Source organism: Squalius cephalus (genome assembly GCF_949319135.1).
Source record: "Squalius cephalus genome assembly, chromosome: 5".
NCBI lineage: Eukaryota > Metazoa > Chordata > Actinopteri > Cypriniformes > Leuciscidae > Squalius > Squalius cephalus.
The window spans coordinates 39,169,387-39,196,429 of NC_137126.1; the positions used below are offsets into that span (position 1 = coordinate 39,169,387).

Below are 27,043 nucleotides of genomic sequence, written 5' to 3' on the forward strand. Positions count from 1 at the left end.
GATCAGATGTTGCCAGTACCTTCCTACAGAACAAAGAAATCCTTCTCTATGATGTACTGCATGCTGAGACTATCATACAAGAATTTCTAACGGACGCCAAACAATCCATCTGTCGGAATCCGGTCCCCCACCCACATGATGAGAGATGTTGATGTGATGTCATAAAAGATGCTTGTTCTATTCTGTGTGTGGATCTAGCTTAACCAGAATCCGTTTAAAGATTTATTTTTTGGGGCGTTTTTGCCTTTTATTATGATAGGACAGTACGTATATATATAGGGTATGATTTTTACCCTAAAATTCAACATATGTGACCTGATCCAACAAAATGAGTCACAGTGACCCAAATTTCAAAATTGAGATTCAAGACCATAAGCTTTCAAATGATGATGATTTCAACAGCGGAGCTAGTTGATAGATTCAACTTTTGCCATATCTGGCCGGCAAAACTACGAACACATCTTCCTTTTTTTAAGAATAACTTAAGTGCCGTTCTTTGTTCTTTTCTCAAAGAAAAGCTTAACTTCAATACCTCCAGAGTCGCGGACAAAGCCGATTCGAAAGATGTTCGCCAGCAGTGCAGCCATTCTTTGTTTTCAAGTGGCAGGTAACCGTCGCAACTCTGTCGTCATTATGTTAAGCCCACCCCGCCTACTCTATACACCAGGGTTCACCAATCTCGGTCCTGGAGGGCCGCTGTCCTGCAGAGTTTAGCTCCAACCAGCTCCAACACACCTCACTGTTAGACATTTTATCGTATTTTTGCGGTAACTTACTGGCAGCACTATTGCCAGTAAGTTACCGTAAGTTCCCCTTTACAGTAGCTTACCCAGGGTTTTTCCTGGCTCAAAATGAGGCGGAGGTGGTAAAATCCTAATAATGTATTTTAATAATAAGGTAATTAAATGTTATTTTTCATAGATCATCATATGGCCTAATGTGTTTTCGGCATTATTTTTGTGGGTGGAGGTTGGTACCTCTAGGGGGGTCCGGGGGCATGCCCCCCCGTAAGAAAATTTTGTACATTTTAAAGATAAATTCATTAATCTGGTGCACTTTGGGTCACCCAAATCCACTGTTAAAAATAAAAAAATCCACCTGCAAACCACCCATATTCTTTGATTTAGATATCTGCATCTGATCACATTACAATTATTCAAATTCTCAGTGTTAAGCATGATAATATGGTAACATATCACACTGAAGTTGGCTAATTAAAAATGAAAATTTTTTTAAAATAAAATTTCTTCTTTTGGCAAAATTACATTTCCTTAATAGCCTTAAAGGAACACTCCGACTTTTTGAGACTTTAGCTTATTCACATTATCCCCCAGAGTTAGATAAGTCCATACATACCTTTTTCATTTCTGTGCGTTCTGTAAGTGTTATTTGACGCACCCACCGCTAGCCTAGCTTAGCACAAAGACTGGATGTAAATGGATAGTGTTAGCATAGTAATCCCAATAAGTGACAAAATAATGCAAACATTTTCCTATTTACATGTTGTGATCTGTATAGTCACAGCGTGTACAAAAAACAAGGCTATATGAGACAGAGACCATTTTTAATCGTATAAATACTGGGAACTATATTCTCACTCGGCGTAGGAGCACAGCTAACGTTACTTGGGCGGAGTGGCTACTTGGGCGGAGTGATTAGCGCAGCACACGAGACGCCCTGTTCTGTTGATGGTTCCGTAAACAAAACAAACGTGACTAACTCGCTAGACGTGACTCATGATCATGGCTGACTTTGAGGAATTGTCAGACTCAGAGGAATTTTACTGTGTATCAAACCAAGATCCCGAACCATATAGGTTTGAGCCAGAATACACAGAAAAGAAAACTGCCCATCCCCCTCCAATTCATTAGCAAGTTGAATGTTATAACGTTAGTCCTGAGAGTTACATTTAGCGCCGCTCATTTGTTATTGAGCGATACAGTGTGTTCATGACAACACAATAATAACAATAAAGAGGATACACGGAGCCCCTATTCACGTAATAATTTCACTAAGTTTACATTACATGGCACTGTTACAGTATGGCTAATGTTAGTCATCTCAAAACATAACGGAACACTTACCGCAGCAACAGGTGATCCAATTTGTCCTGTCTTTATCGATGGGATGGCTGTATACATACAACCGGCGTAGCGTCATAGAACGTCTCTGAAAAGGTTCACGCCCACTTTTAGGTGAAAACAATCCGGCGAGCGCCATACACAGTATCGGATTGAGGACGTGTACTAACCCTTACAAACATGTAATTTGTATTTAAACATTTTTTTTCACACAGTAGGCTACCCCTATTATGTATTTGCATTTAATTAAATTTTTCCACACAGTATTTTGTATTTTAATTTTAATTTAAATACAATTTCCATGTATTTATGCCCATCTCTTCCTGCCATCATCATCAATATCTTGCTGTTATGGAAATATCATGAATTACGGATGATGCTATCGAAAGCTAAATCAGGCTAGTTGTATGGCTGGACAGAAAAGTGCACTCAGTATAGCTACTCTAAATATAAAGACATAATATTATACATTTAAAGATGTTTACTTAAAACCGTAGTAAAATCATTCACTGGCTACCTGGTGACTCGATGAGGTACGAGTAAATGTCCGGGTAATACACTTCTGGCCAATGGGTGGGGTTGTAGACCAATTTGACGCTGGTAGAATGAAAGGGACATGTTTTTAAGTTGCCCAAATTAAGTTTATAAATGTATCGTTCACGCTCTATGGAAGGCAGGGTGGACATATAATTACTCGACATATTTCATCTAAGTGATTTCTGAAGTTACACACGTCTGCCGGCTGTGTACGGACGTTGTTTTGTGCCGCTATTTTGTATTGAAGTCTATGGGAAGTCTGGCTTGTTTTCCCCTAAAAAGGGGCGGTTACGAAATTGACAGTTAAGTTCCCGGATGTGCCGGTTGTATGTATCCTTTAGCACACGTTTCATGGTCCGTGTGGCAACTTGCATTTTTTCAAAATAGTCGTCCTCAGTGAAATGTTCTGAGCAAACTAAATACTTCTTGATGGTGTTTACAGGTGTGTTTGGATCGATACCCAGAACAAGTAGCCATCGATTCATCAGGTCAGCGTTTTTGGTTGGAATTCTATGAAATATCATAGTATTACCTGGTCTCCCCTGTTTATTGTCGCAGCTCTTTACAATACAGCGAACACCCATGACTGTAAACTATAAATTTACTATCTAGTAATTGCTGACTCTATTACTCCAGAGCCATAGAGAGCCATATCTCTCTATGGCTCTGTATTACTCCAACTCTGAGCGAACTCTCTGCTCCTCACCACAGGGCGTCTCGTGTGCTGCGCTGATCACTCCGCCCAAGTAGCCACTCCGCCCAAGTAACGCTAGCTGTGCTCCTACGCCGAGTGAGAATATAGTTCCCAGTATTTATACGATTAAAAATGGTCTCTGTCTCATATAGCCTTGTTTTTTGTACACGCTGTGACTATACAGATCACAACATGTAAATAGGAAAATGTTTGCATTATTTTGTCACTTATTGGGATTACTATGCTAACACTATCCATTTACATCCAGTCTTTGTGCTAAGCTAGGCTAGCGGTGGGTGCGTCAAATAACACTTACAGAACGCACAGAAATGAAAAAGGTATGTATGGACTTATCTAACTCTGGGGGATAATGTGAATAAGCTAAAGTCTCAAAAAGTCGGAGTGTTCCTTTAACAGAGGCTTTACTCCATTCAAACTTAAATTGTCAATGTTTCATTACATCACTATTTGAAAACAGAATATTTTTTTGTACCTTTATAAGGTTTTATTTTATTAAATGTTTGCTCCATCTTTCATTTCAAATTCTTACATTTGATCAATATATTCAATTAAAATAATAGCCTAAGACATTAGGCTGTTTCCAATCAAATTAAATAATTTACATTGAAAAATTATAACTGTATTAAATTAGATTATTTAAAATATTTTTGAATATACAAATAAGGAATGTTGAAAAGAATGATACTTTGAAACTAAACCGCCAGTAGGAGGCGGCAGGCGACCGTCTTAATGAGCGAGTCATTGAGTCATTCATTCAAACGATTTGTTCAAAAGGCTGATTCATTCAGAATAAGGCAGTTTATGAATAGGTAATTGAATCTTTGACTCAATTGATTCGTTCAAAACGCTGAATCATTCAGTAATGAAACACGGCTGAGTGTTGCTGTGAGATGCGCGGTGGTTCTGCTGTGATCTTCGTTTGGAACTATTTTCGCTGCAGAAACAGAACAAAAACAGTCGCGTCTCAAATGTAAGTGACTTAATTTTAACTATTTGTTTATTGAACAGTTATGAAATCAGTCTCGGTTTCAATCTTGATGGCATTCAGGAAAACATCACTCTGATCTGTGTAGCCTAGGCTATATATATTGTTTCTTAACTATAATATGTTATAAATAACAGCACGAGCCTCAACAGCGAAACTTTGTTACCGTCAGTACATTAGGTAGGGCTATATTATTATCAACTATAGGCTATCAATCGCCACTTACATTAAATTAAATTAAATAAAACAGAATCATCCTCACGTTTTCGGTGATTCGGAATATTTTTATATAAATTTTTTTTTTAATCAGGGCATTTGTCCGGATGGGCTACAATTCTCTCTCACTTTTCCCTTAAAAAAAGAAAGAAAGAAAAAAACACACGTGTCCCGGACAAAGTATATGGTCCCAGACAAGCGTTATTGTCGAGTCCTCCTGATATGCTTTCCTTGATTGGTTTTCCATGAAGAGAATTACGTTGTTGAAAACGAAAGTAAAGTGACGCACGTTCATTGCGTTTTACCGTGACCAACACAAAATTATTTATCTGTCATCCACCCTCGATTAATTGGAATGGAATGTTTTTATTAGCCTACAGCAGCACTATACGGTTTGAGAATGGACACAAGCTGTAACCACAACAGAACCGTCACGGTGGAAAAAGGACCATGACTGTCTGTCCGAGTTTTGTCGAGAGCCGGAGGCGGCACGAAATTTGACTGAGGCGGCCGCTTCATAATTCTCTATGCAGGAAAAACCCTGTTACCTGTAAATGTGTTTTACAGTAAGATGCCCTTACCGCAATTTAATTTTACAGTAAGATGCCCTTACCGCAATTTCATTTTACAGTATGATGCCCTTACCGCAATTTCATTTTACAGTAAGATGCCCTTACCGCAATTTCATTTTACAGTATTATGCCCATTTTACACTATTTTATTATTTAGATTTTACATGAATGCTATTGAATTTAATAAATTCCAAACAAGTGACTTGAGTTCATGTACATCAGCATATTCTTTATTCACTCTCACAGTCAAATTACATCCATTTTATTTATTTATTGTGACGCAACATTAGGAAAGGCAGTTTTATTTATATAGCACGTCATACACTTTGGCAATTAAAAGTGCTTTACATAGTAAGGAATTAAAATGATCACAAAATAAAAGCAAGGAAAATTAAAGTGCCCCTATTATGGATTTTTGAAAATTACCTTTCATGTAGTGTGTAACAGCTCTAAGGCCTCGTTTACAAGTGAAATGTAACACAATTCCGATTTTTTGCTCATATGTGACACAGATTGGATGTGTTCTATGAACGTGTAAACAGGAAAAAAACGCATGCATTCGGGTATTTCGAGATCGGTTTCAGGCCTCATTTATATGTGGAAATAAATCAGATATAAATCAGATATGCGCCAATGCGACTGTCATGGGCCTCGTTTACACTGCAGGTCTTGATGCCCATTTCTGATTTGTTGCCTATATCCGATTTTTTTGACTGTCCGTTTACACGTTCTTTCAATTGTGACCCATATCCGATTCATGTGTTTACACTTGCCATACTATCTGAAACATTGCGCATGCTTAAAGGGTTAAATTATCTTGCACAGATGGACGAATGCAAAATATGATTGATGCTAGCTCTGCGATATATGCAAAGTTCGCCAAACATCACCATGATTATGAGGCGGAGGAGGATGAAAAGGGCCATCATTTCAGCCTGTGCATATGCTTCAGTTATTGTGTGCGAGAGATCAGGACTGGTGGGAGCATATTGTGGCGAGCTTTAACAAGAAGCAGTGGGTCCGAAATTTTAGGATGAGCAAGCCAACCTTTGATATGTTGTGTCGACGTTTGTCCACATTCCTCTCCTACGACGACACAACGTTTTGTCGGACCATCCGTCCCTTTTCAGAAGCGTTTCTCTCGTCATTAAACCGCGGAGACGTTGCCTAATGACTCAGAAAATCCGAATATATTATGAGAAAATTAAACAGTTTTTTTTTACCTTTGATGCACATGAACCTGTTGTAGGTAAGTGTTGTAGTAAATAGCATAATAGGGGCACTTTAAACCATAAAAACAATTAAAAACAATGTACAGTACAGTTATAAAATCGAATTAAAAGAGTAAAAAGATGATACATAGATAAACTTCTCATCTGGCAATACACCGGTGTACCATATTTTTCACAACTCCCAGTTTTACTCTGAGATTTTCCCATGGTGATTACACTGTGTCTGTGGTGTTCTTGCGGCACGCCTAAGAAATCAATGTATCCAATGAACCCGTATCCAATTTTTCCCTAAAATCGTACATGAGAATCTCTAGGGCTGACTCACGGGGTAACCTCGGGTTCACTGCCCCATCAGTCCGCACCCCAAAAGATTTGTCCGGAAGCTCTAGGAATGGAATCGATCCAGTCCGCACCCCACAGAACCTCGAGTTTAATTACACGTCAAACTCACTACTTCACCACAGACAGAGGTCATCAGCATGTTTTCATCTCTCAATTTCCCCAATTAAGTAATTTATGTTTGTCTCTTACCCAATTCACAGTGCAGTTTAGAATCAAAAGGAGGATGCAAAAAGAGAACTGAATTCATAACAAATCAAAGCAGGGATTACGACAATACGCAAAAAAAAGCACAAAGCATGAAAAAGCATCCCAGTTGGTCTTGATTGGCCTCCATACTGGTAAACCACTGATGGCTGATCTGAAAAAAGAAAGAAAAAAAAACAAACAAACAGAGAAAATGTGTGAGAAATGGTCATGAGTTTATTTAATCTAAATTTGTTCATGGACAGACGAGGTAACAACTTGTGCAACAGCAGTTATTACCAGTCAAGTTAGTTTAAATAGTATAGCTTTATTGCACATCCCTTGTTAGGGAACTCTATTAATTGCCTGAATGTACAATTACGTTAAAGGTACACTGAGTAACTGTATGGCCCTTCAAACTTAAATCTGAAATAGAAAGCTTTTGTAACATTACAAATGTTTTTACTGTCACTTTAGGTCAATTTAATGCATCCTTGCGGAATTAAAGTATTAATTTCATTCAACAACCAAAAAACAAAAAAACAAAAAAACAAAAATGCTTTCTATTTCAGATAAATGCTGTTGTTTTGAACTTTCTATTCAAAGAAATCCTGAAAAAAAAGTGTACAACTGAAACTAATCTGAATGTTTCTTGATTCTCACAAGTGCTCCTAAAAAGAAATGTAAGTGTTGAGCCCTGCAAGTTATGCATTACAATATGTTAATCACATAATGCATCTGATAACGTTAGTTAGTCAAAACATACTTACAAAGCCAAAGATGCTCAGTGCTGAGGCTCATAAAAGAGCATTTGGGCTGTAGTTCCTGTTGACACAGGGAAAAGAGAAGAAACATTATTTTTCATCAATGATTATTGGCTAATGACTAGCCTATATGTTGTGAACATGATAATTCACAGATCTAGGATGACTGCTAGATTGATCAATTACACAATCAGATGACAGTTTTACCAATAATTGGCATAGAATTTAAAAAATATTTTGCAATGAATATTTTTCAATTAGTCTGCCTTTACATTGCTTTAAATGCATTACTATTTTAACATGTCATATTTCGGTCCTGTGCAGAGTGAATCCAGCATTTATGTATGTCGCTGTCACATCTCTTACATCTTGTCTAAGTTACACTTTGTTAATGAGAGTTTTCGCGAGCCTGCATAATTTGACACTGAATCTGCGCTCTCCAGAGCGCGAAAACAAATAAGCACAAATATGCACTGGAGCGTTTGGCAAATCTGTTTCGCCAATATATTATAACAGTTTTCAATCGAGGCTGCTCTTGCTTGCGTTTGAGGGTGCATAGCCTGGGGCAGAGAGAGCGCGAGGGAGTGCCTCTTTGAGAAAACGCGCTAGGCCTAACTTAACTTCAAGTAAAATATGCCATAACTGGTCATAAAAAAGACGGAAAACCATTGTTTGTGTAAATAATATATTGGGTCCATCTACTAGAAAAGGCAGTAAGTCAAAGTCAATTTTATGGCATTTAATAGGATATGAAAGCGGCAGTTTCGAGGAAAACTAAGTAAAGTTTCTTTAGACTATCCTGTTAGCTGTTATTAAAAGCCTATTCGATTTTATTATTTACTTTATTCATAAATGTAGCTATATTTAATTGATATTGGTAATGGTTTACTTTGTAAAAGTAACTTATAAAATAAATTTGTTCAGTAAAAAGTACTTGCCTCAGAAAAAATCCCAGCTGGCGTCTAGCGATAGCATCTCTCAGCAGGGACGTCCGTTATGAGCGCGCACTCGATACGTGACGTCACACAAACCTCAGTTTACATCTCTGCCAGGTTGTTGCGCGGGCTTTTTCACGCGAGCAACAATTTAAATTTTGTGAGGTGTAAGCAAAGTTTATATATACATATATAATGTATATTATTTAAAATAAAATAAAAATACATTTATATCGCCACACTGTTTTGGACACTGTATGGGAACCAACCAGTTATGAATTTTTGTGTATATATATATTTAGTTGTTGTTATTGGAGAAAATGCTAATATAAAAATTACTCTGGTCTCTCACTAAGAACTAATTTTAAATGTTTTTTTTTTTTTATAAATTTTTTTTTTTTTTTACTTTTAAACATCCAGTGTGTGCATAGCTTAAAAATTAGAATGTAGATTCATGATTTTCATCTGCAGAACAAGATGGGGGGGAAAAAACTATAAAACATTATCATATGATATTTTAATATGCCTAAAACATATGCATATACACACTTCAAGAAATCTGTCTTCTTTATTTACAGTAGCACTACTGCTTTTGCGTAAACGGTAAAGTACCGCAAATTCCCATATACAGTAAGTTACTGTAAATTTCATAAAAATACCCACAATGCAGTGCATATTACAGTAGTTAACCGTAAATAATATAAATGGTATTTTACTGGGCTTTTTTGCGGTAAGTAACTGTAAAATTACGGCAAAGTCTAACAGTGCTGTTTGAAAGTTTCTAGTATGCCTAGTGAGACCTTGATTAGCTGGTTCAGGTGTGTTTAATTGGGGTTGGAGCTAAACTCTGCAGGACAGCGGCCCTCCAGGACAGAGATTGGTGGACCCTGCTATACACGATGTGATTGGCCTGACCCAATTTAGGTTTTTGCAGCTCGAAAGTCAATGGAGAGTTACTAGACTGCCCTGGCTGCAAAATACATTTTGCTGCCGCTAGGGTGCGTCTAGATTTCTAGGCTAGAGTTCGGGCGTAGGACCCAAGCAATCCGATTGGCTCAAAGCACGTTGTATGGGTAATCGCTAGTGCCTGGTTACAAATCATACAAAATTATTTTATTATAGAAGACGTTTGTACTACGTTATAACGAGTCATTAATGTATTTAATGTATTTTAAATTATACGTTTCATATATCTAATCTTTTTAGTTTGTCCACTTAGTTAGTTAGTATTTAACCGAAGCTATAGATTGTGAAATTAAACATTTCTCGTTGTTAGTGTGTTTTTTAGTTAGCTTAGATAATAGCATAGCATACACGTTATCCGGTGATTGTGCTATGAGCTTTATCTGAGCTTATACTGCACTGATACTGCCTTACCGTATTCACAGCAATTCGTAATGCAATTATAATTATGTAATTATTTTTTATCGCAATAATCAGCGCAATATGTTACAAGTACACTTTTATTTATTAAAAGAACCATAAAATAATGTTTATTTGTGTATATTACTATTTTTCTTATTAACAGTTTAGACATTTAAATAAATTACAGAATGCTAGCTATGTTTTGTGGGTATAAATATTAATTGGTTGTCTAGCCTTGACTAAAGAACAGTATAATAAAATTATGGAATCACAAATCTTAATGTGATCAATCAAACCCCTTAATTCATATAAAAATCTTTTATTTTAAAGAAATAACATTTTAAGTATGTTTTGTGACGAAGTTATTTGTTATTAAGCAATAGGGCATAATATGATTTTTTTATTACAAGCATGTCATTTGTGTACTAATGCATATGATTTATGTCATAATTAATTCTTAATACAGAACATCATACAACACAATAACATTTAATGTAATAAAATTAGTGAACCAAAACTTATATAAAAATTTAATTAAATTACACAATACAATACATAATGAATTCAACAGAATTATGAGATGTAATATATTACATTTTTATTAACACAAAACTACAAGCAAAATGCACATCGTTTTAGGACATTTATAGAGCTTTAAGTATAAGGTGTACGTACCCCTTATAGATATTTTGGGTCGAAAAATAAAGTTTCTTGGATCTTCTTGAAACCTTGGATTCTGATAGAGGGCGATGAGGTGTAGAGAGGAGTGCAAGTCCTGGCTCTCCACCTCTCCTGAGCTGAGATATGGAGATCCCTTTTTAAATATGTACAAATAACTTTTTAACGTATGCTTTTCTGGTAACAGGGCTGACACAATGAGCCTGAGGCTGAACAGTGTCCCTGTCTTTCAGATATTACATAAACTCAAAGAAAAGAAGAGAACACTTGTCTTCTACCATCAACTTCATGAAAGGCAGATGATGCAAGCAGAAGTAGAAAACTCATACTGAGGGACATGCCATTTTCAACATTTCTGCAAGATGCTTTGCACAAAAATGTGATTAAAATCCTTTAAAAAACAAAAGAAACAGAAATTAATTTATTCTTATATTATTAGACATATTATGGAAACTAAATTATAAAATATTTTATTTGTTTTATGGTTTATTAAGATTTACAGAGCTTTTTTTTTCTAAGGGACACAAAATGGCACGTTTACGTATAATGACCCAACTGTGATAGGACTCATTAGATATTGCTTGATGCTGCAATATTTTTTTTACCTACAAGAGTCTCCTAGGATAGAAGGAATGGGTGGATATTCCGGAGCAACTTGGCATTTCTGTCTGACCATTTGCCATCTTGGTTTGGAGGGGGAAAAAATCAAAACACAACGGCTTGCCACTTGGTTTAAATAGGATGATGCACCAGGGTGGGTCCACTGAAGAGGATGATGTGCAACTATGCCATCAAAACCCATGCAAATTTAAGATTTTTTTTTTTTTTAAATAGGTGTCCACTGTAGTGACTACTATGCATGCATGAAAGGGTTAATCCATATAAAACAGCGCTTAATCTTGCAAAGTACGTTTTGGTGCTACTGCTATCATTACGTTAGTAATTCATTAAGTTAACTATAAAGTGTCGCTATGTTGTGAGAAGGTATTCCTTTGCAGAGATCCCAACCCTAACTAAGCATTTAACAAACAGAAAAAAAGTCGTGACATCTCATTGCCAGATGTTCTCCAGTCCTAAAAGTAAAACAAAAACACAAACAATCTGTATTTAAAAGATCTTTTAGAAAGTCATGGTCTCTTTTGAGCCTTTGTCAGTGATGCTTGATTTCTTTCAAGACAACATACTCTGAAATACTTCCCATCCCATGCATGAAAAAAAATACATGCCGTGTTGGTGATATCATATTATATATATATATTAAAAATATTCTTATAGGCTATATAAAATAAAATGACACAACCCTGTCTCTTTTTGTTAAATTTCAGTTTTATTGATCAATAATAGCAATTATGAAAGTATAAGTAGCCATACAAGTCAAGAAATAAATTAATTAAACGATTCAGTCAAACATAAGTCAGCAGGCTACAACGTTAAAGATAAATAGCCTTAAAATAATTTAACGTTGTATAAAGTTATAAAACTAAACTTTGCCCTCAGCCAAAACGATTTGCCAGGGAACAAATTATAGATTAATGAGATCAAAGATCGTCCGTTAGACGTAGCCTACACAAGACGAATTATATCTCATGTTTAACCACTCCACTAGACTTGAGACATCAGCCAGCGGCAAACGTCAGCAGCACTAGCCGAGGTAAGGCTGTTCCAGGCGGGATACATGAGCGCTGAGCGCCCGGTGATCCCTTGGATCTCACAACTCCGAAAACGTCAGATCAAAATTTTAAATAGGCGCTATCTGTATAAACAAACAACATATTTGAGATTAAAACAACTACATTCTCGACTGAAAAACTCTTAAAACTACATTTCGTGACACAATAATAGTAGTATTCTCCCTTTCATTAACATGGAACATACACAGCGAAGTACACAAAACACTTGTTACAACTAACAGTAAACAAATATATACACACCTTTTCAGTCTGTGCTTAATAAACTGGTACACTGTAAATCCGTAAAACTATTCAATGAGCTGTCATAAAGTGCGCGCTCTCACTTTCATTTCTGCCGTGGTCAGTAATGTTAGTCCTGTCGCTCTGAAGATCGTAAGCTGGATCACGAACAGTTGGTACAGATCCATCCTCGAGTAACAACGAGACTAAATGAAGACTGCTATGTTCATTCTTACATCCAACAACAAAACACCTCAATCGCTTAGGAGACATTCTTGTCTACAGCTGCTCAAGTGTGGAAACAATGGAGGACTGTGTCCCACTCCCTCAGGGTGGGTCTATGCTCAAACTGCAGTGTCAATCAACAGTCGTGGGAAGGGCCTGTGCAATTCTACGTCACATTGCATAGAATCTGAGAACAGCTCGTTCTGAGACAGTGCTTATGATTTATTGAGATTGTAAAAAAAACACTGAGTGGATTTTTATCATTCTATGGTGGTTTTGCTCACACACTGCCAACACACATTTATGTTCAAACACCATGTAAAAGTGAATTTTGCATAATAGGTGCCCTTTAAAATAATTGATTAATAAAATAATACTTGGTATGTAAACAGCATGTCAAAAACAGTTGCCAAAGTTATTGTCTTACTGTATATTTTGTACATTCAAGTGATGAAGAAAGTGGATACAGGATCTACTGTGTGTTTCCTATTATACATTAAAACTGAAAGTGTACTGGAGACTCACTTCAAGTTAAGGCCTAAGCTTTAAGAATTCCTAGATGCAAAAGGGGGGTATAAGTGTTCTGGTGTGTGGAAGTGTTTGATGTTAATTTTGCAGGACCTTTGGTGTTTAGAGTGTTGAGAAGAAACTGAAACTGTTTCATAATCTGGTGATGGCAGCGCGGATGCTCTGGTATCTCCTGCCAGAGGGTAGAAGGGTGAAGTGGGTGTGGGTGTGTGGAGTCCTTCATGATGCTGACGGCCCTCCAAATACACTGAGCATTGTAGATGTCATAGATTGGTGGGAGTGCAGTTCCTATGATCTTACTAGCTGTCTTCACTATCCGCTGTGGTCGGAGGCCCTACAATTCCCACGCCAGAAAGTGATGCAGCTGACTGAAACACTCTCAATAGTATCTCTGTAGAATGTGGTGAGGATGGGTGGTGGGGGGCTTTCCTTGCTTTCTTCAGGCGCCACAGGAAGTGGAGACGTTGATAGGCCATCATCTGTGCATTATGGAGAGGGGATATTTTTATAGCAGGTTTAAAAACGGTCTGAAAAAAATCCCACAATAACTTTTGTCAGGAAACAAGAAACTTGTCCATATTCATGCTGTTATTAGACATGATGTACAGTATTCACACAATAAAACATTTGATGATAGGCCATCATCTGCACAATCGCTTTTTGTGTATGACATTTCCCACTATTTAAGTGCAATGCATTATTAAATGATTTTGATAATAATTCACAGTGGAAGGAGGAGGGGGGATTCAATACAATTTAATATCCAAAGGCTGTGAAACGGTAATGGTCGTCTTAGTTTTTCAGTAACTTTAGATTTTCTCAATTCAGTGCAATGAAGTTCGATCTTTATACAGAAGAATAAAAGCATTTATTTTGATAGATGTGCCATGTGATAGCTGTCTTTGCTAAACCTCGTTGATAAAACAACATTAGTAAATCGATAACTTAAACAATTCACGTGTTATAGTTTCTTTTACTTTGGTCAAACCAATGGCCCGCCTTTACTGCTAAATGTGTGCGCGCTCCCGCGACCGGGGATACATTTCCTTTCAGGGGTAACCCAACAAACACATTTACGTTGTGGCAACGTCTCTGGCACGTTGCATTTCTGCTATGGCATTTCTTTGCATTCTTAAACGCAATACTCACGTATCCTTGCTCGATGATGAATGAGAACACAATGAGCCCAACAACAGGTGGTTGGAATTTAAAAGGCTGATTTTCGCGCTTCAGGGCAGTGACGGGTACATTATGTAGTCCAGTGGTTGTACAGACACCCTATGCACAACCTTAAGCAATGGCCCTGAACGGTGGTTTAATGTCAACATTGTGACAACGCTGTAACAACCTTAACCACACAACGTAGTTATAGCAACCTTTTGGCCATGTTGTTAAAACGTTGTCAGAAGGTTGGCTACGTTGCGCCAACGTTCTGTGTTTGCTGGGAAGTAGCCTACCTTGGCACGACACTTGTTGGTCGAAACGGGGCTTCCCATTGACAAATGATCAGCGTTTGTGTACATTTCTAAGCTTTTTGATTGGTTCTATACAACGTGTAACACCATATTTGGAGAGCAGAGATAGTGACGTTTCAGGGGATACCCGGGAAATGCTCAGAGAGGAGTTAAGAAAAGCAATGTTCATTTCCAGCGAATTTAGTAAAACTTTGTAAACTTTAATAGTCATTTAAATACCTTTACTCAATTATCTGGACTACGAAACTTTGGGGGATTATTTTTGAATGCCTGTTCTTTGAAATTAGCAACAACAACAACAACAACAATCTATTATTTCATTGTTTTTTCCATTGCTTCTCTTTTCCGTAGCTTTCCGTAGATATCTTGTCAAATCTATTTGTACAGTCAATCTGAAAGCTCTTTCCTGTTTAGATCTGTTTTGTGTGTTTTCTGCGGCATTAACCTTGAAAACCAATACTGCCACTCAGACTTTTTGCCACTCAGTGGGCATAACCGCAGTACGCAGACTACCTGCGACGTCACGTGCATTCCCTCTATATGGAGAAGACATAATTGGCAAATGTATGATGATTTTTATTATTAATATGGGGGTAATTAGACAAATACACACTGCTGTGATTGTTCTGTCATTTCTTAATTGCTTGCTCATTTGGTAAATAATTTATTTCTTAATAAAAGGTGCTGTATAACTTTATCACTCTACTAAAGCATAAAAATAATATGTTTGCATATATTGAGGAAACATGCTAAATTCACATACTCGTTTCTCTGAAAAACACTTCTACAGCCAGTTATTTTACTATGAAATGTGCATTTCCAGCAAGCGGCAACCTCCCCGTCTCTCTCTTGAAACCAACACGGAAGTGAGTTAAACTGCAATTCATTAACTAGCCGCTTGAGGCTGTTGTCAGAAGTGAGTCAAATCTGTATCTCCCCCATGTTAAAATGCCAAATTTTACAGCAGAAAAAAACGTATTTACAGCCTGGTGTCTGTATGTGGCTTTGGTCTATACAGCTAAGTTTGCCCTTCATGACAACTGTGAGGGGGGTGAATTTTTTTATAACTCATCCGTTTAGTTGATTAATATTTAAAGTTCTGCATAATTAAGGGTGTGGCGTGGCCACTTGAGTGACAGGTGGATTGCCGCTGATGTCAATGCTAGCCGTTTGTCTGCTGTTAGCCGCGTCACTTCACCTCAGCAAATTTTAGCTGCTGAACTTGCCATCTATGCAGTGTTTGTGCTTTTTTTCGGGATTATTTCATACAATTTAATACACCCATTACTTCGCCCACGGCTTAGGATTCTGTCGTTGTCGTCGAGTATCGTTCGAGAGAACAACCAGCGCTGTATTCAGTTGTTTTCCTCTGTGAACATGCACTAATGGATGTCTGACAATTTCGTTGGTTTTTGGAGTTTTCAGATTTAAAAAACGTAAATAAAGGCTCGTTCGTTCTGCTCTCACGGAACAGATAGATTATAATATGTTTATGTACCGTCAGGTGAAATCCTGCCGGTGTCGGCGCTTTCTCCGTCCGTGCAATAAATGCACATCCATGAATGAGCGCGGATTTCTAGCGCATTTACTTGATCTTCATAGGCAGTATATCTATGATTTAACCCATTTGAGAGGCGGCCAAAATCAGAATTTAAAATGTACTGAATAAGCTCTCTACGAACTTGACGAGCGATGCCGCGCTGACGGACCATACATACAACCGGCGTAGCGTCATAGAACGTCTCTGAAAAGGTTCACGCCCACTTTTAGGGGAAAACAATCCGGCGAGCGCCATACACAGAAACGGATTGAGGACGTGTACTAACCCTTACAAACATGTAATTTGTATTTAAACATTTTTTTCACACAGTAGGCTACCCCTATTATGTATTTGTATTTAATTATTTTTTTCCACACAGTATTTTGTATTTTTTATTTTATTTTAAATACATTTCCATGTATTTATGCCCATCTCTGCCTGCCATCATCATCAATATCTTGCTGTTATGGAAATATCATGAATTACGGATGATGCTATCGAAAGCTAAATCAGGCTAGTTGTATAGCTGGACAGAAAAGTGCACTCAGTAGCTACTCTAAATATAAAGACACAATATTATACATTTAAAGATGTTTACTTCTTAAAACCGTAGTAAAATCATTCACTGGCTACCTGGTGACTCGATGAGGTACGAGTAAATGTCCGGGTAAACCACTGGTTGGGGTTGTTAGACCAATTTGACGCTGGTAGAATGAAACGGGATATGTTTTTAAGTTGCCCAAATTAAGTTTATAAATGTATCATTCACGCTCTATGGAAGGCAGGGTGGACATATAATTACTCGACATATTTCATCTAAGTGATTTCTGAAGTTACACACGTCTGCCGGCTGTGTACGGACGTTGTTTTGTGCCGCTATTTTGTATTGAAGTCTATGGGAAGTCTGGCTTGTTTTCCCCTAAAAAGGGGCGGTTACGAAATTGACAGTTAAGTTCCCGGATGTGCCGGTTGTATGTATAGACTATAAAAAAGTGACTGACATGTATGCACAAATCACTGTCACACACACACACACACACACACACACACTCAAGAGTAATATTAACTTAAGTTACTGCATAATACATTTTCAACTAGCAGAATAGTACAGAATCACAATACACAGTCTCACTTGTAGCCATGTCTTTTAACTATTATAATATTTCTAAGGGCAAAAATAGGAACTTTTAATTGGCTTTACACAGGGCCGGAGTGGGGCCACTTTTCAGCCCGGGAGTTTCAGGCCCAAGACCGGCCCACTTTTTCCATGGTGGAATTCCAAATTAGCACTTTTTCTAAATTGGATAAATGAAGCAACAGTTCGGCTCTTACTATTGTGTAGTTTGTATTAATACCATGGGTTAACAAATAATGTAAAGGTTAAATAATAATTCACTTAGACTTTATAAGAAGCAATTGCGACTTTATTTCACACAATTCTGACTGTATATTTCGCAATTCTGACTTTATAACGCGACTTTATATCACAATTCTGACTCTATATCTTGCAGTACTGACTTTATAAGCAACTGCAACTTTATTTCACACAGTTCTGACTTTATATCTTGCAATTCTGACTTTATAGGAAGCAATTCACCCTTCGCAGGGAGCTTGATTAACAGGCGATCTAACCAATCATAATCCGCCATCCGCCATTTTGTCCGACAAAGCAGTCAGGAGAGATAGCAGATTAACATGGGAGAATTTGAACTTGAAAAACGGAGTGTACTGACGCCTTTCCGCGGTTAAAACAACATTCCTTCTTATGTTCATTCATGTTTATTTGATGCTATAAATTAACTAGAAGGAAGAGATGATCGGTTCACGAGCAGCTTTAACTTATGCTCTACAGCGATCTGTCAGACACATTTAAGAGCCACAAAACGGTATGTATCTTTTAAATTTCTTTTAAAAAATGACCAAATTTGAAAGGTGAGACTTTGTTTAATATGTCTAATATCAAAAGTAACCGAAAAGTAACCTGGTCTGTCCTGTCTGTCAGCGTGTTGTCAGTCTCCTCTCTGCTCCGCGATGTATTTTTCACTGCGTGAGAACATGGTGTGGCGTGAGAACAGCGTAGTTTGTCGGGCATAGCGACAGTAACTAAGGGGGGCGGGTCTTTGCGAAGGGTCAATTGCGACTTTATTTCACACAATTCTGACTTTATATCTTGCAATTCTGACTTTATAACACACAATTGCGACTTTATATCACACAATTCTGACTATATATCTTGCAGTTCTGATTTTATAAGCAATTGCTACTTTATTTCACGCAGTTCTGACTTTATAAGAAGCAATTGCGACTTTATTTCATACAATTCTGAATTTATATCTCGCAATTCTGACTTTATAACACGCAATTGCAACTTTATTTCACGCAATTTTGACTTTATATATCGCAATTCTGAGAAATAAAGTCAGAATTGCGAGATGTAAACTCGCAATTGTGAGATAAAAAGTCGCAATTATCTTTTAAAATGTTTTATTCTGTGGCGGAAACAAAGCTTCCATACCTCCTGGCCTCTTCCTCCCATCCATCCTCCCTGACGCGTACCGTTACGGTAGGGCCGGTGTTACAATATATTCGGTTCCTGAAATATTTGGTTCCAAAGGGTGGAGCTATCATGAATATTCACGAGACCATAGCGTGGGCGGGGCAATCAATACAAGCGAGTGGAACAGAAATTGTTAGCGTGAGCGCCTCAGATCGCGTTTTGTTCTAAACTACTTCTATAACTGTTCGTTTCTCACGAATGACTGAGATTCAGCTTTTTAAATGTCTATTATTGCATGTTTAAATAAATATATTCTTGTGTTTTTATTCTGTCTCCCAAAGTTGTCTGTAGGGTAAATATTATTAAAATAGCTTTTATATTACGGTATACAATATAGCTTTGAATGTTGCTTTACACTCAACTGAAAATCTTTTTGATACACAACTGTCAAAGGTTATCATAAATGTTAAGCTTCAGCAGTTGTTTTCTCTAGCAATGCTTTTTGAACGTTGGTCAAATTAAGTGATAATTATTTCAATTGTATTGACGTAGCAAGGTCCAAATAAAGAAATGTTATACTTGTCATTTGTCGTTTTGAATGTACCATTCCAAAGGTAAGTGCACTTAATTGTAATGAAAAAGAGACAAAAGTCTAGAAAATTTATTCATTTAATTTGATTTTTATTTGGCAATGTAAATTTCAATTTTTCTTACAGATATAATGCATTGGAGTATCAAATTAAGGGCTTTGGCACCTAGGGCAAATAAAAACCTCACTGTATAATATAGTATAAGACCTCATGTAAAAGTAGTATGTTTTGATCATGAAGAGACTATTAGAGAAATCACTAAGTTAGTTAGTTACTAAACACCTATGATTGTGAAGTTCTGTGCCCCTCTAAGAAGGACTTTTTTTTTTTATTTTTTTTATTTTAGAAACACCATGAGGAACCATTTTTTCAATTCATACAAGGTTTTAAACATTGACAGCCAAAATGACAAATTCAACAAAGATGAGGAGGTTTATTTATTTGAATTGTGGTTGAGACACGTTATTCTTTTAAAACATCACCATAGCTAATTGGCCAAAACTGTGTACAATAGTAAATTGCATAGAAATATTGTTCAGAAAAGAAGTTTCTCAGGTGTGGTGGGACATGGACATATAAATAAAAAGTATTGTCATTCATAAGAATTTAATATATATAATTTTTATAATATAAAACAATATACATAAAGTTATCTACCTATCCTAGACTGTTTAAATAATGATAAACAAAAACATCTGCCTCAGCATATTTCTGTGTAAAATTTATTGAGGTTTTTTAAAGCATTCATTCATTCGAAAACTCGAAATTACTTTTATAGTAAGATGAAGTGTCTTAAAATTACATATTTTATTCATATTCATCTGTAAAAATGAGAATGTTAGACAAGAGAAACACATGGGATCAAGGACAAAATTAATACAGCAGGACAAATAAAATATTTAATATATTATTCAAATATTTTATTTATAAATACCTTTCCTTATTTTTTTGGTATACCCATCTACACCAGTGTGTTTTTGTGTACACTTGTTTACAAAAAGATTACATAGAATGAAAACATTAATAAACTGATAAGATGTAGGCCTATTTTTTATGATTAATGATTAGTCATTATTATCAATTAATTTGACCACTGTTCTAAAGCATTGCTAGAGAAAACAACTGTTAATGCATCTGAAGCCTAACATTTATGACAACCTTTGATGAAGTAAAGGTTGTGTATCAAAAAGATTTTCAGTTGAGTCAGTATAAAGCAACATTCAAAGCATGCAGCATGCAACTCCAAGTTCTTATGTCGTCTTGAGCTATCAGCCTATAATTTAAAGGCTATTTTAATAAAATGCAGACAACTTTGGGAGACATAATAAAAACACAAGAATATATTTGTAAATATTTATTTAAACAGCAATCAGACACATTTTAAAAAGCTTAACCTCTGTCATTCATGAGAAACGAACATCATGGAATGTCAACAACAACTAATCTGGGAGAAATTTAGAGAAATATAGGTCTTCCAACTTCCTACAGGATCAGGTCTGTAAAAGTTCAGGCAAACTCAGAGTCCTGAAACACATGCTATAAAACGATAAATTATTTATAAAATATATATGAGTAGTTTAAGCTTAACTTCGTTCAACCTTATTTTGAAAGAAATAATCTATAAAACAAAATAAAACACGAGGCGCTCACACTAATAATTTCTGTTCCACTCGCTTGTATTGATTGCCCCGCCCACGCTATGGTCTCGTGAATATTCATGATAGCTCCACCCTTTGGAACCAAATATTTCAGGAACCGAATATATTGTAACACCGGCCCAGCTTTCGGTAGGCGCCGGTGGTGCCGCGGTAGTCTACCTGAGAAAACGTTTTGGAAAAGACGGGCTATGGACCCAACCAACTCTATCGGAGGGGAGGGGAGAACTCCCTCACATGGTACAACCCATGCAGAGGCTGCGCGCTGCGGTGTCAGAATGCGAAACGTGTGTAGCCCATGTAACTAACGTGACATTGAAATGTGACAAAAAAAAAAAAAAAAAAAAAAAATTCCTCGACCGGCCCAAAAGTGAAGCGGCCCACCGGGAATTCTCCCGATTCTCCCGATTACCCACTCCGGGCCTGGCTTTACATCATCAACTGTCACTATAGCGCGAGGCCCTGTGCAGCCGCGACTTGGTAAGCAGCATAACGTTATAGCATTACCTCCCCAGCCTGAGCTAACCATAGACAGTTTATGAGCTAACTCGATCACGTCGAGCTAGGTGGTGATTTCAGATAGACAGGCTCCTGAGCTCCACTCATGCCCCGCCTCTTTGCCCATTTTCTGTTATCCGGGAGTGACGCGAGGCCAAGATGGCGACGGCCGGCTCCGCCCACTTTAGGCTTCAAAAACGGTCTTCAGAAACCTACGGGTGACGTCACGGATACTACGTCCATATTTTTTTACAGTCTATGATTTCCAGGCTGGAATGTTTGTTATTGTTTTGGTCTGTGATACTGCACATTGCCAATTTTCATTGTCCATTTTGCATGTGCTCAAACTGGCAACCTGTGTGAGCGCCGTCCAGTCTGAGGAGCAGGAGGCAGGAGAAAGGATGATCTCCGATATTTTTAATTAGACTGTCATTCTTACATACTGCACCTTTAAATCTTTATAATTTCTTTATTAAGAGTCTTTATTAAACCCTATAAAGTGGTGTTATTATTTTCATATTATCGGACACATTCCGTTTTTCATAATTTCCCCCCAAAACATTTCTATTGTAGAAGCTTTCCATAACTAAATGTTTACATACTAATGACATTTATTTAGCGGCTAATATAATTGACCATGTAGTAATTTACATATTACTGTAAATATCAAAGATAAAAGTAAATCATGAGAGTAGTTTCATTTTGAATAAAAGCAACTGATTCTGTGTTGAAGTTTTATTCACAAATAAGAAGTCATGACATGACATATGAGCAAAAACACTTATTTAAACACACACATTAACACACTTTACACAGGGTCTTGGGATCCCAGACAAATGAAAGTTTGGTCAGCTTATGCAATCCCAGTGATACCAGCCTTTGATCAAATATAATAAAATGACATTTACAAGAAATTATTAAAAATGTTATTATTAAAATTCGTTCAAAACAAAGTGAAAAATAAAAGTGATTAATCACAATTAATCTTCTTTGGAAAAGAATCAAGGTTGTATTAGCTATTTACATTATATTGGTATATTTATCACATGCATAATTCATCATGGTCTATCTAGATAATAATTAAAAATATATTTAAAGTACATTAACATGTTTTCATGCATTTGTGCGATTTAAAAACATATATAACTAACACAAGAAATTATACCCAGATTAGTAGTGCTTCTGCAAACTAGGAAAGTTTACTGCTGCCTTCACCACAGGAGTTTATAATTAATATTATTATGCTACCATACAATTCATAGGAAAAATTGGCTACTGAAATGCTATTGGATCATTTAGCAATCCTAAGGACACCTCTGGCAAATCATTGGCTGTAACAGAGAATGTCTAATAGGAAGAGAATTGGCACTCTCTGCTTACTTCCGGGTTCTGGATTGGTTGCAGTAACACGTCTCTGTCCATGCGGGGGCGCTCGCGAGCGAGTGCAGAATGAATGGAGGTCTATGGCGAAAAACCCTCAAAATCCACTTTTCTCAGGATATAATTTTTTGTCTAGTAATTTGAATGTTGTATTCGAAAGGAGATGCAAAGAAATTACACATTGCTGGGTGTTAGATTTTTTAGAGCCACTTATTTGGTTTAAAAAAGTCTTTTAAAATGTCAATGAAGTCAGAATGCTGACGTCATTAGCAGAATGCTAGCGTGTTATGGGCAACAACAACTCAACCTGTAAGAAATCGAAAAGAAATAAGTACTCGTTCATTCAACTTTCGACCTATAACCTATGTTGAACTTGCAAAGCCTACAATAAAATCTGAGATTTCTCAACGGCAATCGGGTGAAAGAGACACATTTAGCCGTATAGCCCCATTGACTCCCATTCAGTCTGCACTCGCTCGCGATCACCCCCAGTGGAATTCTAATGGAACTGCAACCAAAATCAATACAATGGGGCTGAATAGGGAGTGCCAAGGCTCTCCGTAGACGGGCTCTGGCTGTAATCATATCAAACGTAGCTAACACATGACACGACATAACAGATAGGGCCCTATCATACACCCGGCTCAATTCGGCACGACGCAAGTGTTTTTTGCTAGTTTCAGCCTGATCCAATTATCAAAAATAAGGTGTCAGTGTATTTCATTAGACTTTAGCTTTGCCAGCTATAAAAAAATATAGCATTTCCTCATGTTTTACCACTGATTTTTAGTGACAGTCGATATGCATGAGCCAGTGGCGATGACAGTTACCCCCCCCCCCCCTCTCCCCTCCCCCTCTCCTCTGCCGTGCCATACCACACCCAATCCCCTCCCTTCTTATCACAGCCATCCATGCCCATTTAAGTTGCATTTTTCAAAAAGATTGTGAGCTAGACTTGAGCTGAAAGAGGGGGGTTTCATGACCCTTTAACACAAAACTGGAGACTCATGAATATTCATTTAAGCTCGACCCAGTGTCACCTAAAATCTGAGGGTAGGTTTACACGACAATGATGTACTATTTAACGTGAACGTTTTTTATACTTTTTTCACGTACAGACATCAACGTTGTCAAAACGATCCCCGTTCACACGGATCCGCAAAAACGACTAAAAACGCTGTGTTATTCATGCTAGGCCAGTAGTTGGCGATATCACTTTGTAAACACGACACACCTATAATAGACTGAACATACATGTAGGCTAATACGCATATGCATTACGTCACCATTTTCACAAATTCACATTTTTGTTGTTTACATGGAAACGATAACGGTAGGCCTATCGTTTTTAAAAACTTGCACTTAAATTGAAACCTGTTTTCAAAAGCTTAGTTAAAATTGGTGTTGTGTAAACAGCCCCTAAAACGTATTACGATTAGCGATTTCTACCAAAGGAGTCCCCCTTCCCTCTGAACTGTGATCATGACACATCCTCTTATCATTGTGATCTGGGTCATGCCCCATCCACCTCATTTTAAAACTGCATCCCAGTAACAAATAGATGAGTGGGCTGGTAAAGAAGTGGGTTGTGGCCAGTATGGTAGCAGCTGGAAGTCCATATTTTGACATTTTTTCACCCAGGCTGCCGCTTACGGTGGCCTGAAGCATAGTTAAGATGATTTGAGGTCCCCAGCACACAAAGTAGGCAATCTTTATAGCACAGATTATTTGTGCCTGCTTCCTACATAATTTACATAATTTATGAGATGATGTCACACAGCAGGTGAGAAACATTACCAAAGCTGGCACCACTAACCCGAGGAGAAATCGCATGACAACGACAGCCTTCAGCCTTGCAGTGCCATCTTGAGTTGTTTTGGATTTGTCCAAGTCATAGTCATCAATGCACTGATCATCTCGGACCTCTCTGGAAAACAGCGAAGGACATGCCAAGACTGCTGCAATAGTCCAGGAGAATGAAATCAGAATGATGTTACAATTCTTTATCTTTTTTGTGCATATGCTCTTTAAAAGAGTAGATTTAATGCTCCAGAGACTCAGCATGGTTGCCGTGAAGAACATACTGCCGTAGATGATATAGGATGACAGCTTGCAGCTTGCATTTCCGTAATTCCATTCAAATTCATTGTAAGCATACAGGAGCTGAAACACCACAGATGTACAGGAGACTAAATGTGTTACAGCCAACGCCATAATCCAAATGGCAACCTCCTGAAAACTCTTGTATTTCTGACAGCTGATGACAATGACGGTGAAGTTGAGGGTGACACCAAGGAAGAGAACAATACAATATGAAATGAAGTAGGTCATCCTGATCTCATTTACTTCTTGAATGATAGAATCATAGTCTATATTGGCCCAGTTACTGTTATCGCCAGACATCTTGGAAATCCTGTAAAATAAAAAATAATTATATATATATATATAGGCTATATATATATATATACAGTATATATATATATATATATATATATATATATATATATATATATATATTATAATAATTATATATATATATATATATATATATATATATATATATATATATGTGGATTATTTCACAATGATTGTCTTCATGTTCTGTTGTGTTCTTAAAAGAATAGTGCAGACAAAAAGCTTTACGGAAGTGGTGACTATGAACTGTTTTTATGGAAAAGAGCTGTGTAATTATTTTATTTTCATGTCCAACAGAAATATTAACATCATACAGGTTCATGGCCGAGCAATGAAGAATTTTTATTTTTTAGTAAACTGTTCCTTTAAGGAGAAGTAAAAAATATTTCTCTTTCCAAATGACCCACCAATGAAAGCATGGAATGCAAGGATAGCAAGGATAAAATATCATCTTATATTTTAGAAATATCTTATGTTATAGTCAATGACACTGAAATTTGATTTCAGTGATGAATGCATTTAAATACCTTATATTTTAATCAGGGGAAAAAACGTCACATTAGTAATTCAAATATCAAAGACAAAAAACTGCATAATTTAATATAGAATGAAAGCATAGCATCTCCATTACAAAAAGAAAAATAGTTACCACGATTAGAGTGAAAAAACAGCAATATCTGCAAAAACAACACTGCATGCATGTTAAATCTTATTGTGCATTATTGCACACAACTTTTGAAATCAAATTACAACTACATGTACTTTATCATTATTTATTTGGTTTGAATGCTTTGCTTCCTGCAAAAGATTCGTACCTTTGGCAGCAACAGTGCAGAATGAAGAAAATCAGAAGAGTATATCCATCTGAGAGAACTTTGAAAACGAGAGTAAAAACAGTGCACTGAATATTTAGGTTTCTTTTTGACTGCTGCCGCACACGCTTGTTTTCGTCAGCTGCAGTTTGAGCTGCAGGATTTCTCTGGTTTCTCCCATAGACACACCCAGGTTTCTCCAGGGGTGCTTCTCAATTCTTATTTGTGTATCCTCGTTTCCTCTCCTCGCTTCCTTTCCTCGCGTCTCAGCTCCACCCCCTGTAGGATGCGAGCCTGGGAAGGCTGCAAGGAAAAGACGCGAGGACGGAGGGATCGAATGAAAGCTTTTAGGTGTGTTCGACATCGGCTGCGGCTGGATGTAACTTAACCGATCGGCGACAGTAGCCGCGTGCAGGGTCAGGGTAACGGAGACGTGAAGTCTGGCTCACGTGGTGTTTGCATACTTTACCACAGCTGAAGTGAAATAAATGCAATATTTGCCTAATAATGCACAGATGTTTCAGAGACATTTTCATTCAATACTTTATGTACTGCTTCATATAGCGTCTGTTTGAACAAGAATAAAGTTCAACATAAGCTACTAATCAATGAAGTGGAGTCTTTTTTAATCGTTTTTAATTTGATAAACATGACACAATATAACATCGCAACTACATGAAAAGAGTGTTTACTGTTATAAAAAACTGATTTGTGAGCTTTAGAGGAACTAAAGGTGTTCGAATAAACACGAAACACACGTGATCGTTGTCATACAGTGAATCCGGCCAATCGTGGAACAGCTGTGTCGTCATCAGCCCTCGTGCAGCCCAGTGCGCCGCTCTTGAGAAGCTGCGCTGGCTGAGTTCTCCGGCTACTCTCAAATCGCTCTCGCGGTACTTTGATGGCACATGTC

The 27,043-nt window shown here is 37.2% G+C and overlaps 2 protein-coding genes across 2 annotated transcripts in view; both read right to left on the bottom strand.

Annotated features, from left to right (window-relative positions):
- Positions 1-27,043, bottom strand: part of LOC307159645 (chemerin-like receptor 1) — a 93,545-nt gene that overhangs the window by 48,467 nt on the left and 18,035 nt on the right. The gene's annotated exons all lie outside the window — the stretch shown is intronic.
- LOC307159653 (chemerin-like receptor 1) lies at positions 22,252-26,321 on the bottom strand. The gene is made up of 2 exons (XM_079873132.1): positions 26,134-26,321; positions 22,252-25,316 (listed from the first exon to the last, which is right to left on the bottom strand). Exon 2 carries the CDS (start codon positions 25,304-25,306, stop codon positions 24,323-24,325), a length of 984 nt encoding a protein of 327 aa, XP_079729258.1. The 5' UTR covers positions 25,307-25,316; positions 26,134-26,321; the 3' UTR covers positions 22,252-24,322.

Bases quoted from the DNA above. Each gene is read 5' to 3' on its own strand.
- LOC307159653 (XM_079873132.1), bottom strand. From the start codon at position 25,306: ATGTCTGGCGATAACAGTAACTGGGCCAATATAGACTATGATTCTATC.